Genomic DNA, 14,688 nt, shown 5'->3' with positions numbered 1-14,688 from the left:
AACAGATGTATGTGATCATACTAGTTAGAAGACAGTGGAATCAGGTCCTGTGAGCCTGTCTTGTAACATCACGGAACTGCAGCGTTCTCACCTTAAACTTGATGTTATTCTTGGACAGTCTCATTGTATACTTCTGGTGCAGTGAAGATGTTAGTTCAAGTCAGTAACTCTTTCCTATTACTAATAGAACTAGGGCTGGTTAAAAATGGGAATGTTCTTCCATGGGCAAATTTTGCACAAAACCAAATATTTTTGTTTTGGGGGAAGGTTTTCTCTACATTTTAGATTGTTGTCAATGAAATGATTTGAAACTAAAAAAGGGAGTGGGCGGAGGGGAAGGGGAAAAATCCCACAAAACCCAAAACACACGTTTTTGTTTCGGTTCAAATCAAAAGGAAACTAATTGTTCAAACCGATTCATTGAAAACCATCAGGAAAATATGAATGATGTAAACGTTTTCTTGAAAGTTTTCATAGAATTCAAAGATATTTTTCCATCAAAAATACTTTTCCATGACTGGCCCTTGACTGGCCCTACTTTACAGACTTGATATTAGCCTTTACAAAATGTATTACGTCCCTTGAGTTAACTGGCAATCTGAAGACATGAATATTAATTCGTAGCAAATATGGGCAGTCCTGGGGTATATTTTCTTCATTGTTGTGCTGCAAGTTGGTCACTGACTTTTTAAAACTGGCTTTGCTTATGCAAGCTAAACAAGGCAATATATGATGATTAGTCCAAATAGCCTGGAATTCCTGACTGAGTCTTTCTGTTGCTTTCAGATGGTATAATAAGAATATCAGCAGAAACAAAGCAGAAGCACTCCTCAAAGATGAGGTAAAGTGGTGTTACTTTTTGAATGAATTTGGAAAGCAATAAGTTTGTTTCGACTCCAATTTGCTTAAAGATATTGCATATGAGGAAGGAAGTTCGGTGACTCCCAGTGGGTTAAGGAATTCTGCTTTGCCTCCAGAGGCCTGGATTCCTGGTTGCCAATGTTGATGAGTTTGTTGGTCTGGAGTTAGTCCCTACAAAACGTTGGTCTCTCCATATACCCATAATTGAGCTTGCCTGGCAGTCTCCGCTTGACACAGCGCCCTGGACTGGAATTGCAAGGAGTGATCTGCGGGTCAGGAGTGAGGTGCCAGGGCAAAGCTCTGGAGGGGAAATTTACATAGCTCCTGCCCGCTCTACAGCCCTACTCCTGAAAAAGGGGTCCTCATGAGTGAACCCCTCCACCTATGCAGATCCCCAATGGGGCTCCATGCAAGTGCCTGCCAAAGTCAGCTGGCAACCTAAATCTAGTGTCAATAAACAGCTTAGGCCGCTCATTCTCATGAGCACAGTTGCCCACTTTTCTGTATTCTAAATATGATTTTTGTTATTCCAAGTTTTCCATGGTTGGTGGGGAGGGAGGTGGCTTTGCTACACCACAATGACTCCACCTAGCCCATGCAGAAAGAGTTCAAGTGATATCTCCTCCTAGAAAATGCTCATGGACATATCCAGAATAGCGCCACTGGCATCGCAAAGAGAATGTCCCTCTGCATTTCCCAGGGAAACAGTATGGTGTCAAATGAATAACAATGTTTAATCAGTGCATGCAGTGCAGTTGTAGCTGTGTTGGTCCCAGGATAATAGAGAGTCAGGGTGGGTGAGGTCACATCTTTTATTGGACCAACTTCTGTTGCTGAGAATGACACGCTTTCGAGCCACACAGTGTTCAACCTGAAGAAGAGCTCTGTGTGGCTCGAAAGCTTGTCCCTCTCACCAACAGAAGTTAGTCCAATAAAAGATATTACCTCACCCACCTTGTCTCTCTAATATTTAATTATTGACAAAGGTGGAAAAGATCCTGTGGGCTGCCCGAGCTATAAGACAGTTGAATCCTAAGTTCCTCCGGTATTTCTGTGCCTGCTCTCACCCAGAGTGTGGTGTAAGGAAAGGGCCAAACATGTATCAAAATAACAAAAAACCTTCCTTACTTCTGCACAGATTTTGTGTGAGCATCTTCCCTTCCCAAACAGATGCTCCATAATAATGAGGACTGGTCAAACATTTTCCTTCATAACTGTTAGTGAAAGGAAAACTGGGGTTTCAACTAAACAAAAACGTTTTGTGAAAAGTTTCTGCTTTCCACAGAAATTTTTGCTGTTTGATCAAAACTCTGAATGCCCCAAAACGGAAATGTTTTGGCTGAACACCAGAAAATTTCAGTTTCTGATATTTCACCCAAGTAAATTTCAATGAAAAGAGGAAAAAATAGTTTGTCAGAATTTTCTCCATTAAACCAAACCCCATTTTCTGACCAGTTCTAGTAACAGCAGAGCAAAAGAGCAAGGTTTTGTTGCTCTGAAAAAATGGCATTTCGGTGGAAATAAAAACCTGTGTGAGCTGGGTTTGTGTTTTGAAAATTTCCTATAAACTCCTACGGGAGGTGTCCACGCGCTGCTCAGGGAGCTGATTTCTCCTGTCTCTCACACCAGCGTGACTGCACTGTGGGTTGTATCTGGGGCATATTTATCTCCATGACTGTTACCTGCTTGAGCTCCTCCAGAACGTGTGGCTCTGCATGTGGGCGACTTTTGGCCAGCATTTCCCATCATGAATGGTGAGAGGGAGGGGCGAGAAGTGTTCAGAGCAACGCATGCCAGATACATGCTCCAAGTCTCAGGGCCTCATTGATCAAAGGGGTTATTATTATTATTAATCAGTTATATCACAGTAGCACCTGGAGTCCCAGTCAAGGGCAGAGCCCCACGGTGCTTGGTGCTGCACAGACATGTAGTAAAGTGACATACCCCCAACCTGTTTCTACTCACACCAGGCTTCTAACCTCCCTTCTTCCTTCTGCTCTTGGCTCAGGGTAAGGAAGGTGCCTTCATGGTGAGAGATTCGAGGCAGCCTGGCATGTACACGGTCTCCGTTTTCACCAAGGCCTTAAGGTACAGCTCAGCTCAGCAGGTTTCTGCATTGATTAAGTGGCTTCAGCCAGCAACTTATGTGGGAGTCTTAACATCCAGAGTCATGTCTGCTCCCAAAGCAAGAACTCAGGGAGAACCGTAACGCTTCTGAAAAACAGGGATGAACACCTGCCGGGCACAGAGGTGTGGCAACCTGCCCTACACATAGCAAAATACATTGGTGAAAACACAAGTATGGCTGTGCTCTTGCAAACACGTACGCACATCACTTTACGCATATGGATAGTCTCCTTGATCCCAGGGGTAGTACACATGTGCGAAGCTAGTCCCCTAAGTGTTTACAGGATCACGGCCTACAAGGGGATTATACAGAATACACACAACATGCCACTATCAGAAAAGGTTTTGGTAATGAAGAAGAAAGCCTAGTTTCAAAAAGCAGCAGTAGAGATAATTATGCTCACAGCCCATTCTCTGAGAGCTCATGGCTGTAGTGTTCTGTAGAGTGCCGTGCTCCTTCAGCCTTCTTGAGTTGGTTTCCACATTTCCAGAGAGTTTCAGCTCTGGTGGGGCTTTTAGCTGCTGCATTCTTCCACGCAGGGTATCTTCTTAGTTCCTCTTTGCTACTGGAACCAGGTGGTGGTTCAGCGATCACTCAGTGCTTAAGGTGCTTGCACCTTAGTCTCTGTCCAGGTGCAACTGGCTGTGCATAAGAAAAAGAGCTCTTTGTCTGGGAAGCTCAGCCCTTAAAGCAGTGTTGCCAAAAAAGGTGATTTTTCACCAGCTGGGCTAGTTTTTGAAGGCCTCCATGACAAAATACCTGGAATCGGCGACAGGCAATTTTTTGGGCTGCAAATTGTTCCCTGTGCTGAAATTTGGGTGATTTTACTAGAGCTTGTAGCCTTGTCCAGGTGACAGTGGTGGTGTGGCGGTGAAGCACCAGCGCATTAGAGGGGTGTGCATGCAGAGCACACCAGCAGCAGCTGCTAGGCTCCCAGAGGCAGGGCTCCATGCTGGAGCCAGCCCCCTGCCACTCACTCTGTCGGGCTCTCCTCTCTCAGACTCTCGGAGGCAGAGCTTCCCATTCGGGCCAGCCCCATGCTTCAGACTGTCCTGTCCCCAAGGGGTGAAGCTCCATGCTGAGGTTCCCCTGTGGCTGTGTGGACATGGCGGTGCTGCACTGTAACTGCCCCGTATGGACCCTAAAATTCCAGCTAAAATTCCAGCTTTGAGGTTGGCAACGTTGTGTCCCCAATACCACAAGGAAGATCTCTCTGTACAGGTGAGGCCACTGGGGAAGTGAGAGGGTCAATGAGCAAGCAGGTGGTTTTGTTGATTTTTGTAGCTCATCCCTCTTGTTCCTCTTCCAGTATAATGGCTGTCTGCTCCATTGGGAGGCTTAAAAATTAACCCACTAATTCAGCAGCTGGAGGTTCTTCCCTTTGTGTGCAGGGGGACATCTTGGTTAGACCCAAAGGCAGAGTTTCTCCACACCCTGTTTGTGAGCTTCAGGTTTCATCTTAGCTTTGCGTTTCGCCTTTAAAGGTGAATCTCTTCTTCCTGCCATCAAAGAGCAGGTCTCCATCCTAGGGAGTAAGAGAACACACCGTTTACCATTCTAATACATTAAAGCACACCCCTGGGAATCCTGAGTCACAAACATACTTTTCCAAATTGTTGGATTCTGCTATGGATATTTGTAATCTTGACTCCAGGAAGAAGAGAAAGGTGGTTTAAGCAACACATTGCTTATGTCATGCTGTGTAGATGCAAAGCTCTGTTGTCACTTTGTATTCCATGGACTTTTTCCCCCCTGGGTGCTGCCAAATGTTACAGGAATTCAGGGACAGAACAATTAGGAAAATCTTGGCAGTGTAAGGCTGCTCTTGCCTCTTCCCTTCATCTCCCCTGCTCCTGGGGTTTTGTTGCTGCCTGTTATTCTTACAGAATATATCTTCTTTTCAGCAACGACAACACCCCAGTTATCAAGCATTATCACATCAAAGAGACTGATGAGAACCCCAAGCGGTATTACTTGGCAGAAAAGCACGTGTTCGACTCCATCCCCGAACTCATCAACTACCACCAGCACAATGCAGCCGGTGAGTGCTGTTCTCCCATGTAGTTGGGTGACTTTGGTTGGGAAGAGTGAAGGCTCTCAGGACTTCTGCTCTTAAGATGAAATGCTCAGTTGAGTCCCTTTCTGTCTCACTTCTGGCCGCTGGTTAGCTGGAGGTTAAAGATCCCATGGCACTTTCTGATGACGGTAAAGGGTTAATCTCAACCTAGTTTCTAATATTACCTCTCAACTGCAGCAGGTTCAGATGTCTAAGGCAGTGTATGATCTACTGTAGATTTCATAGTGGCTGCACTGGCAAACAGTACACAGCCCCTGTACTGCCCATATCCAACCTTTGACAGTATAAAGCTCACAGAGATGCCTTGTGCATGAGAGATGGCCTCTCAATATCAGGCATCACATGATATTGACGCAGAAATCAATCATCAGATAATGGAGACTTCTAATTTCCGTAGCTCCTGTTTAGTGACTGGGCAAAAATGAAGGTTCTGGCTGATGTAGATCGGAAACTGCTTCCTTCGAGCAGACAGGAAGTCACCACCCTTGACCCGAACAGAGATTCGGCTGCCACCAAGTGGGATTTAGCAGTCCCTGCAATGCATTGACAACCGCTAATGCCCTCAGAGCAGGACTTCTCAATTCGTGCTTCTCTAAGAATAAAAAGTTATTTCTAGAAAACACTGGGGTTAGAAATAAAAGACCAGGTTGGGTCACCATTTGGGTCATTCAGTCTGCTTTTTGCAGAACTACTCATTATATGTACGGTACCTCATTTCTGACCATCATTGTTCCAGATCCCTTCTTGACTAGCTAAAGTGGAGCACCTGGAGCACCTTTTGTGGTTGTCAGTTTCATAGTTGCTCTTGCTGTTAAGAATATTTCCCTAACACCTGCCCCAAACTTTTCCAGTGACTTTAGCGAAGGAGACTGTGCAAACTCTTCTGCATTCTGCTCTAGCAAAGCATCGCATACACATTCTCTGATTCAGCAACCCTGACTGAGGACACAATGACAAGTGTCCCCAGGACCTTTTAATCCAGTACAAAATACTAAAACACCTACCTCTGACCTTCCAAAGGTAGCTTTTGCATGGGCTGGTATGCATTGACTTTCATTCATTTCTTTACCAGTTTCCAATGATCAGATGTTGCTATGGCGGTATGTCACCTTTGCACTTTTTGCACCATGTTAGTCAGCTGCAATAACTAGGGCCCATATTTTCCTCCGTGATCCAGGTCTCGTCACTCGTTTGCGGTACGCTGTTTGTTCCTGGAGAGAAAAGGCCCCTATCACTGCAGGACTGAGCTATGGTAAGGAGTTATTCCCCTGCCTATACTTATCTTGCCTTGAGATAGCATGTTCATCCCCCGGAGCGTAGGTAGGCTCTGTGAGCCTGAATCTCCTTATGGAGACATCCCAGCAGTAACTGGCAGTTTCCAAGTCTTTACACTCAGACATTTCCAGGAGAGATGACCAGACTTTGAAAGACCCCAGGGAATTAGTAGGCACACTGTCGATTAAAGGAGCCTCCTGGGAGAAACTGAATAGCTTCTAATCCTGTTTAAGTCAATATTAAATACGGAAGTAAATGCTGAAGCAAGACCATTCATCTTCCCAAGTAACCTGTGATGCTGCCATCTATGAGAGTTGAGGGCCGTGTGATAGGCCCATTGTTGTTGTACATTGTTTCCTACAGTAATATTATCGTTATCGTAATCATTGTAATTCCTAGAGGCTCCAACTGACATCAAGGCCCAGTTTTGCTAGGTGCTGCATATTTCATATGCAGAGATAGTCCCTGCCCTGAAGAATTTACAGTCTAAATAGACAAGACAGACACAGGGTGGGGAAAAGGAATAATTATTATCCCAAGTTTTCAGATGGCAAACTGGAGTACAGGGAGGTTAAGTGATTTGCCCAACATTACACAGGTAGAAGCAGATCACCTGAATCCTAGTTCAGTGCCTTACCTGCAAGTCCATCCTTCCTCATACGTTACTGGTAGATCTTTACTCCTTTTGTTCCCTTACTGTTAACAGGAAAATGGGTCATAAATCCTTGGGAGCTAACATTTGTGCAGGAAATTGGCAGCGGTCAGTTTGGGCTGGTCCATCTTGGCTACTGGCTTGAGCAGACTAAAGTTGCTATAAAGACCATTCGCGAAGGAGCAATGTCAGAAGAGGACTTTATTGAGGAGGCCCAAGTCATGATGTAAGTGGGCCGCTCTATATTCTCAGCTGGTATATTCTGGGCGTGCTCAGTAGGACAGAAAAAATGAACCCATCCATGGTTCAGAGCACCCTATTGAAACATTAAAATAATATCATGTAATCTAAACTGTGCTTAGATGCTGGTTTGTTTATTAGCAAGATGTGTATAAAAGCGTGTGATGTAGCAGTTACTGCCCAGATGAATTTTTAGTGTGAGAGAATGTGTCTATACTTCTACCAATACCCAAAACATGAAGCTAGATCTCCGTTTCTTCATAACAGGGATGTGGGGTTTGGGACCAGAAATGGCTTTTTGACAAAAACTGCCACAAGAAGAAATTTCATTTAGATTTTTTTGGCTTTTGTTGAAAAAATTTTTTTTTTCAATTTTTGGCAATTCAAATTTTTGTTTTGTGCTTTTTTGACAAAAGCCGGAACAAAATCCATTTTATTTGAACGTGTTCATGGAAAAAACACCACCTTTTTTGACCAGTTGTTCTTGGGGGTGTTTTGGGTGCACAGAATTTGTCAGCAAATCTTGTGCAATACTTTTCTGACCGTAGACCTGTGTACTCATGCTGAATGTGAGAGCGACCATATTGAAAAGACAAATGTATTAGGTAATTGTAAAGTGCATATGTAAAAGGAAGGGCAGGAATATTGAGTATGGAGGCTGGGACACCTTGATTTGCACCGCTAGACTTCCGTCACATACATTGACTCTTCAATAGCCTGATTCTGATCTCACTTACGTCGGTGTAAATCCAGAATAACTCTGTTGAAGTCAATGTTGATACATCAGTGCTGAACTAGTGTGATGTTCGAATCCGCCCCTAAATTCCCTCTTTTATTTTCACACTTGTCCATCTCACAGCAAGAGCTGCTTATGCTTAGCATAGGAAGGGTTGTAGTGGCACTAACAAGGTTTGTTACTGTACAGTGTTTGGGACGTATATTTATGACAATTTCTGTGATTGCTGATCCTACGAGCCCACCTCACTCTCCTCTCCCCCACGTTCCTTTTGTTCCTGGCAGGAAGCTGTCTCATCCCAAGTTAGTCCAGCTGTATGGTGTGTGCATGGAACAGGCCCCCATATGTCTGGTGTTTGAGTTCATGGAGCATGGCTGTTTGTCGGATTACCTCAGAAACCAGCGGGGCAGCTTCTCCAAGGAAACCCTCTTGGGGATGTGCCAAGATGTGTGCGAAGGGATGGCTTATCTGGAGCAGGATTCTGTCATTCACAGAGACCTGGTATGTCCCCCGTAAACTGTCTTGTTCTCCGAGCCAGCCAGGATTGGTTAATTTCTTGGGATTTCCCCCTTGCCTCATTTCAGCTGCCTCAGCCTCACGGTGTATCTGTTGGAGGAGGATCTGCGGTCTCCCCTCATCGCAGAGCAGTCTGGATTAGCCTAGACAAGGCATTTCCCCCCCACTTGTTCCTTGCATCGGCCCAGTGGCTTTTCACTGAGCCTGAGGGCGTGCTGAGCCCAGAGGAGGCTATGAAATAGCAGGGAATGAGGGAAGCACTTTAGTGGAAGAAGCTTCCTCTGGGGCCCTGTCTACTCTCCTCCGCTGGAGGCCTAGAGCTGCATTTGGGGGAGGAGGCAGGGTGCCCTCTCCTGTGCTGTCTCTTCCCCTCACTGCAGACTCCAGCTCCCGCGGTTTGCTGGTGCTGGCGACTCTGAGATGAACAAAGTGTTCATTTCTCAGATCAATGAAGAAGTCAAAGCTCTATCGTCTTCCAGGGTGCGCTGTTACTAACTCCCCCTTCTCTGGAATAGTCCTTTTCATTAACCAGTGGTCCCGTGGCCAACCAGGGATTTCTGCTATGTATGATTCCATTGCTTGATACAAATGTGGCAGCGGCTGTTTCCTGTTACATCAGGCCACATCAGTCGCGTTTTAAAAGCTATTTTTGAGAAATGTATTTGTTGTAGAAAAGGGACTGGATTACTCAGCTCAGATTGCTCCTGATTCCCAGGGACGGGGGAGTAGTTATCGATTGTTTGGCTAACCCCAACTTAGACAGCGTGTGGGTCAGTGGGTAGTTGCCTGAATTTTTAATGGATGGAGAAATACAAGAGCTGAGCAAACTACAGGTCAAACTTCCCCATGTAGGACTTTTTTAACAGGGAAGCACTGAGGATAAACTGAACTGGAAATTATAGCATTTAAATTGTCTGACCCCATCTCACTACGTGATGTCACTTTTACTCTCCACATTGCTCAGCTAGACAACATTTCTATGGGGCGATTAAGCAGTTCTTTAAATATCGTCTGTCTATAAGAGGACAAGGGAATGAAGCACAGCAGATAAACCTTAAGTACTAAACATCGTCTTGTATTTTTCCCTTTCTTGCAGGCAGCTCGGAATTGTTTGGTAGGAGAATCCCAAGTCGTCAAAGTGTCGGATTTTGGAATGTCGAGGTAATGTGGCATGTGGGCGGCCTACGCAATGTGACCCCTGAGCTTTAACAACAGTGCATGTCATTGAACATGCTCTGCTCTTTGTCTGTTCCAGGTATGTCCTTGATGATCAGTACACTAGCTCTACAGGCACCAAATTCCCAGTCAAATGGTCTGCCCCAGAGGTTTTCTCCTACTCCAACTACAGCACCAAGTCTGATGTCTGGTCATTCGGTAAGAACCTTCTATCAGAACAGGGGAATTCAGTAAGTTGCAAATCTGATAATCACCAGGAGCTTGATCCTGAAGGGAAGACCTTATTCCGGCAGAACAATCGCTGGATTGCATGGGTCTTTTGTCTGAATAAAGACTGCCAGCAGGGGCACTAAATCCTTTGTTCTCAGGACAAAGGAGAAAGAACAATAAACTAGTTAGGCTTTGTGGGGTACTGCAAATCCAACCTGCTGCACCAAGGCCTTTGCAGTACTGCAGCTCCAGGTAGCGTCTCTGGTTCAGGAGTCCTGGGCTTGCTACAGATGGAGTGTCCAAGATCAGAAGGGAGGTGCACTGACAGGGAACAGGAGTGGAGCCTATGCTATATCAGCCTTGGACAATGTTGTTTTGTTCAGAACTCACCACCACCTGAGATTTACGCTGCTCGCACCATTTGCTTTAGGTACTTCTAAAATGTTACTTGTCCCTTCACGCTCTTTTCTCACTTCACGTGCTCTCAGGTTTCCTAGGCCCTCGGCTGTATCGCTCTGTGACTTGCATTTGTTCCTGACTCTCCCTTCTGCACCCTCACCCCTAAGAAAGCCACTGGACAGTTTTTCAAAGTACTAACGGCAATGACCTCAGTCCTAACAAAGGCTATTTCATGGCATGTCACTCTTGGCCACTAAAGTGTTTGGCAGATTCCCAGCCAGCATGCAAATCATGGCTCTGCAAAATGACTCAATGCAGTGTGCTGTGCGTGGCTTGAAGTCAGTGAGGCTACTCACAATACTAAGCACTGTGCCCAGTACTAAATGTTGCAGGAGTGGGCCTTAAACTATTGTGTGCTCAAGAATCTTCTCCCTTAGTTTGTCCTGCTACGTATTTTGAAATAATTTTGCTTATGAACCCCCGTTGGACGGTTATTAGACTGTCAATGGGAGTTGCGTGCCTCAGTCTCTTAGGCGGCTTTGAAAATCCAAGCCGGAGGTTTCTGGGATGGGGCTATGTCTTCCGTGTTCACTACAGCACTGAGCATTCTGTCATCCCTCATTAAATACATCCTAACGGATAACAATTGATTATAGAACTGACCGTGACATCCCACAGCATCCTGGCTATTGTGGAGCTGTGACACAGGAAGAAATGTGCTCTGAGGGACAGGTTTGGTTTATGTTCTTCTACTCAACCATTCAGAAATTAGTATGGACAATAAGTTAGGAGAGGATTTTCCATCTAAAACTTTAAGGGCCATACAGCTCCCACCAACTTTTGCATAGTTTGACATTATTTGCAGTATTTTGTAGAGCCAAGTTGGGGAAAGTTGATTTAGTTTTATCTAAAGATAGAATGACACATTTGTGGGGCTTGTTTGCGTTGCACGGCTCTCCTCTGTGAAATTTGCAGACGCCACTGTTGAATGTCCGTCTGACTTATTATCTCCCCTGCAGCAGGGTTTGCATAAGAGGATTCTTCTGTCATGTCATGGCATCATGCCCCTGGGAGTCTTTCTGCTCTATTACCCACAGACCGTTAATCTGCTCTGCTGGGACTGAAACCATCCTGCTGTGACCAGGCTAAAAGAACTGGACATGAGAACTGGCTTCCCAACTCTAGGAACCTGCACATTGGGGGAGTTCAGATATTTAGGTTATTCCGCAATAAACCCAGTCTCATAGGCCAGGCCCAGCATCCCCTCTGCTAAAGCATGGTCTGCTGTGGTTGAAATACTGACACCCTTCTCCCTGTTTAAGAGTCAGCAGTGCTGGGAACTGGACCTTGTTGAGCAAAAATGAAGCGGTAGGCGACGTATTTATTCCAGATGTATCCTTCTGTCTGGCTATATCAATCCCTCCCTTTATAACTTCCTTGGCAGCCCAAGACAAGGTGCACATGTACTGCCAAACAGGCATATCAGGTGACCATCCGAAACAACCCTGACAAGAATCAAAATAACTTTTGTTCATTGTATTTATAAAGTCTCCCTACATGACTGCAACATATTTTGTCGTCATTTTCCTATGCTTGTCTCTCTTCCACCCCACTCCTCCTCTGCCTTTTTTTATCTTTGTTTCTTTCTCCAAGTGAGACGAGGCAGTATGTTTCCCCACCATCCTTTCTGCTGACTCCCTCTGATATTCTGAACAGCAGTCCTAGTGAATTCCTTTGGTATTCATGAGGAGGTAAAATATGCACCATAATCCCTGAGAAATTCTATTGCAATTTCACATGCATTCATCACAGTTAATGACAACTTGCCATCTCTTCTGGTGAGCAGTTCCCATAGCTGAGGCTCGGGTGGCTAATTTGACCCATTCAAATTTTATTTCATAGCTTTGCTCCTGCTTGTTTGTCAAAATACAAACTGAATCATGCTTGTGAGGCATCTGGTACTGCAGTCATGACCGCCGTAGATGTGCCTCTCCTTGGTGCAGTTCATCAAAAGCAAAAACATCATACAAACTAAACTCACAATGAAGAGTGAGCTCTCCATTACCCTTCCACATCTCAGGAGGAATATATACCTCCCCTTCCTCTGTAAACCCTATGTGCACCTTTGGCTAACCCACCTTCATCTCCAAGGCCAGGGAGATCAAGTGAACTCTGTAGTGTTCCTTGAAAGTGAAGAAGCCCAGGCTCCATCTGACCAAGTGGGGAAGGCAGTCCTGGAGTCTCACCTTCCAGCACATGGCTACAGATGCAGACATTGAGATGGAGAGAGACTGAGGGCCAGATTGTTAAATGTATTTAGGTGCCTAAACCCTACAGAGCTCAATGGGAGTCAGACATCTAAATAACATTACAGATCTGGCCCTAAGAGACTTGCCTAAAGTCCTGTGATAAGTCAAAGATTGAGTTGGGAGCAGAATCGCAGTAATAATACCTAGCTCTATCAATAGATCTCGTAGTACTTTATAATCCTAACTTCCATTTCTTTAAGATGCCTTAAACACTAGATAGTCCTCCCCTTCCTGTCACCATAATCTGCTAGCATATGGAAGGGGACAGGTACAGTAATCTCTCAAAGTAGAGCAGTTCAGCTAGCTCTTCTTCACTCAACTCCTGTAGACAGAGCATGCTTGGTTCCTGGTGGGGCAGGCGGGGGAAGAATGGCTTGTGTCTCAGTGACTCTTCGGGCTGATGAGGGAGAGAGATGTGGGTGTGATCTGGAGGGGAGTCTGATCCAGTGCTCCTCAGCGGGAAGAATGGTGGTCACAGCCTGGGCTCTTCAGGGATGGGGGTTTAAAGCCGATAAAAATGGTGGGCTTTGGGGGGTTGATTGGAGTGCCGAGGACACTTCAAACCAGCTGTTGGGGAGGGATGTTTTAGGCAGGTCACTGTTGCTCCTTTACTATCATTTCCATATTTGTTTGTTTCAGGAGTGTTGATGTGGGAGGTCTTCAGCGAAGGCAAAATCCCGTACGAAAGCCGGACCAACGCAGAGGTGGTGGAAGAAATCAACGCAGGACTCCGGCTATATAAACCCAAGCTGGCCTCCAAGGCCATCTATGAGCTTATGAGCAGCTGTTGGAATGCGGTTAGTACTGTAGCATACACAGGCAAGATATTATGATCCCTTCCCCCTTGTCTTCACTAGGAAAAATGGTGTGTTCTTAACTCAAGTTAGCTAACATGAGGCAAAATCATAGGGACTAAGCAGTGTGTAGTTTTCACACAAGTTAACAGGTCACGGTAAACCCTAGGCTCCACCATGGTCTTTATCTTGACCTACTAACTCATGTGACAACTGCAAGCTGCCTTGTCTTCACTAGGATTTTAACTCATTCTAGCTAACTCCAGTTAAGAACACACCCTGTGGGGGCTGAGTCCCACTTTAGAGGGCAGAAGTCAAAGCCAGTGATTTGTAAGCAAGTCGGCTGTTATTGGGCCAACTTCTCTGCTGGCAGAAAGGAGATGTAAATCAGAGGGAGAGGAGCCCTGTACACACGAGGTCACATCACTTCCTATGGTGATTTCAGTCACATTTTCACTTTTATTTTTCCCCTTTAAGAATTGATTCTACCTTTGTTACCATTCAGCCTCTGGCTCATTACAAGGTTCTCTCTCTTACCCCCGTAACCCTTTTCAAGTTGGAGTTTAATGCTGTTCTTTTTCTTTCTCCCTCAGAGGAAAGAAGACCGACCCCCCTTCTCTACCCTGCTCTATCAGCTGAGTGAGATCTCTGAATTTGATCTTTAATCAGGACACCGGCTCACTGAGTGAAGCCGACCAAGAAGCTGGAGTGGGCAGACTACAGGGTTTTTCCTACCCAAAGCATTAACAAAATCCCTCCTACCAGAGATAATGGTACTAGCTAGGTTGGGGCACAGGCCTGAACTTCCAGCCAGGCCAATCCTTTTAAAGAGCTCCATGTTGAGAAGATGGAGACAGCCATTTGGATTAAGACTCTCACAAACCAGCCCAGTGATTTAGCGAAGATCCCAGAGCCAGCCAACCCAACAGGCCAATTTCTCATGAGGATAATAAGGATCAGTGTGTCGCCTCAGAGCTCAGGTATCTGGCATTGTGATTTTAACCCTGGAAGCACCCAAATGAAAGGAAACTTTCACCTGCCCTGAGAAAAGTGTTTCCATCACTGACAAGGAGAGCTCTATGTAAGATATTACCTTACCCACCTTGTCTCTCTAAGAACCATTCAGATGCTTCTAAACTTGCCTGGGTTACAGTCGGTCTGGAGCGGAAAGGGATGGATGGATTAACTGGGACCAGGACACACAGATCTGACAGGTGTTCTGGCTGGGCTTAGCCATTGCATCCTGTACGTTAAAGGGTTAAGACAGTGTTGTCATCTCTTAGCATGATTCACTCTGCAGCTCTGGAGTAAGGGA

At 45.5% G+C, this 14,688-nt stretch overlaps 1 protein-coding gene across 1 annotated transcript in view; it reads left to right on the top strand.

Annotated features, from left to right (window-relative positions):
• The window catches only part of ITK (IL2 inducible T cell kinase), a 40,739-nt gene extending 26,701 nt beyond the window's left edge, over positions 1–14,038 (top strand). Inside the window, exons 8-17 of the mRNA XM_074962054.1 lie at positions 787–841; positions 2,870–2,949; positions 4,894–5,030; positions 6,244–6,318; positions 7,048–7,219; positions 8,254–8,470; positions 9,582–9,646; positions 9,741–9,859; positions 13,219–13,376; positions 13,967–14,038. Of these exons, the coding sequence (XP_074818155.1) occupies positions 787–841; positions 2,870–2,949; positions 4,894–5,030; positions 6,244–6,318; positions 7,048–7,219; positions 8,254–8,470; positions 9,582–9,646; positions 9,741–9,859; positions 13,219–13,376; positions 13,967–14,038 (1,150 nt within the window). The remainder of the gene's footprint in view (positions 1–786; positions 842–2,869; positions 2,950–4,893; positions 5,031–6,243; positions 6,319–7,047; positions 7,220–8,253; positions 8,471–9,581; positions 9,647–9,740; positions 9,860–13,218; positions 13,377–13,966) is intronic.
• Positions 14,039–14,688: the final 650 nt, after the last annotated feature.

Source organism: Natator depressus, chromosome 8 (genome assembly GCF_965152275.1).
Source record: "Natator depressus isolate rNatDep1 chromosome 8, rNatDep2.hap1, whole genome shotgun sequence".
Classification (NCBI taxonomy): Eukaryota; Metazoa; Chordata; order Testudines; family Cheloniidae; genus Natator; species Natator depressus.
Note: the sequence above shows the minus strand (reverse complement) of the source record. Positions and strands in the feature narration are given on the sequence as shown.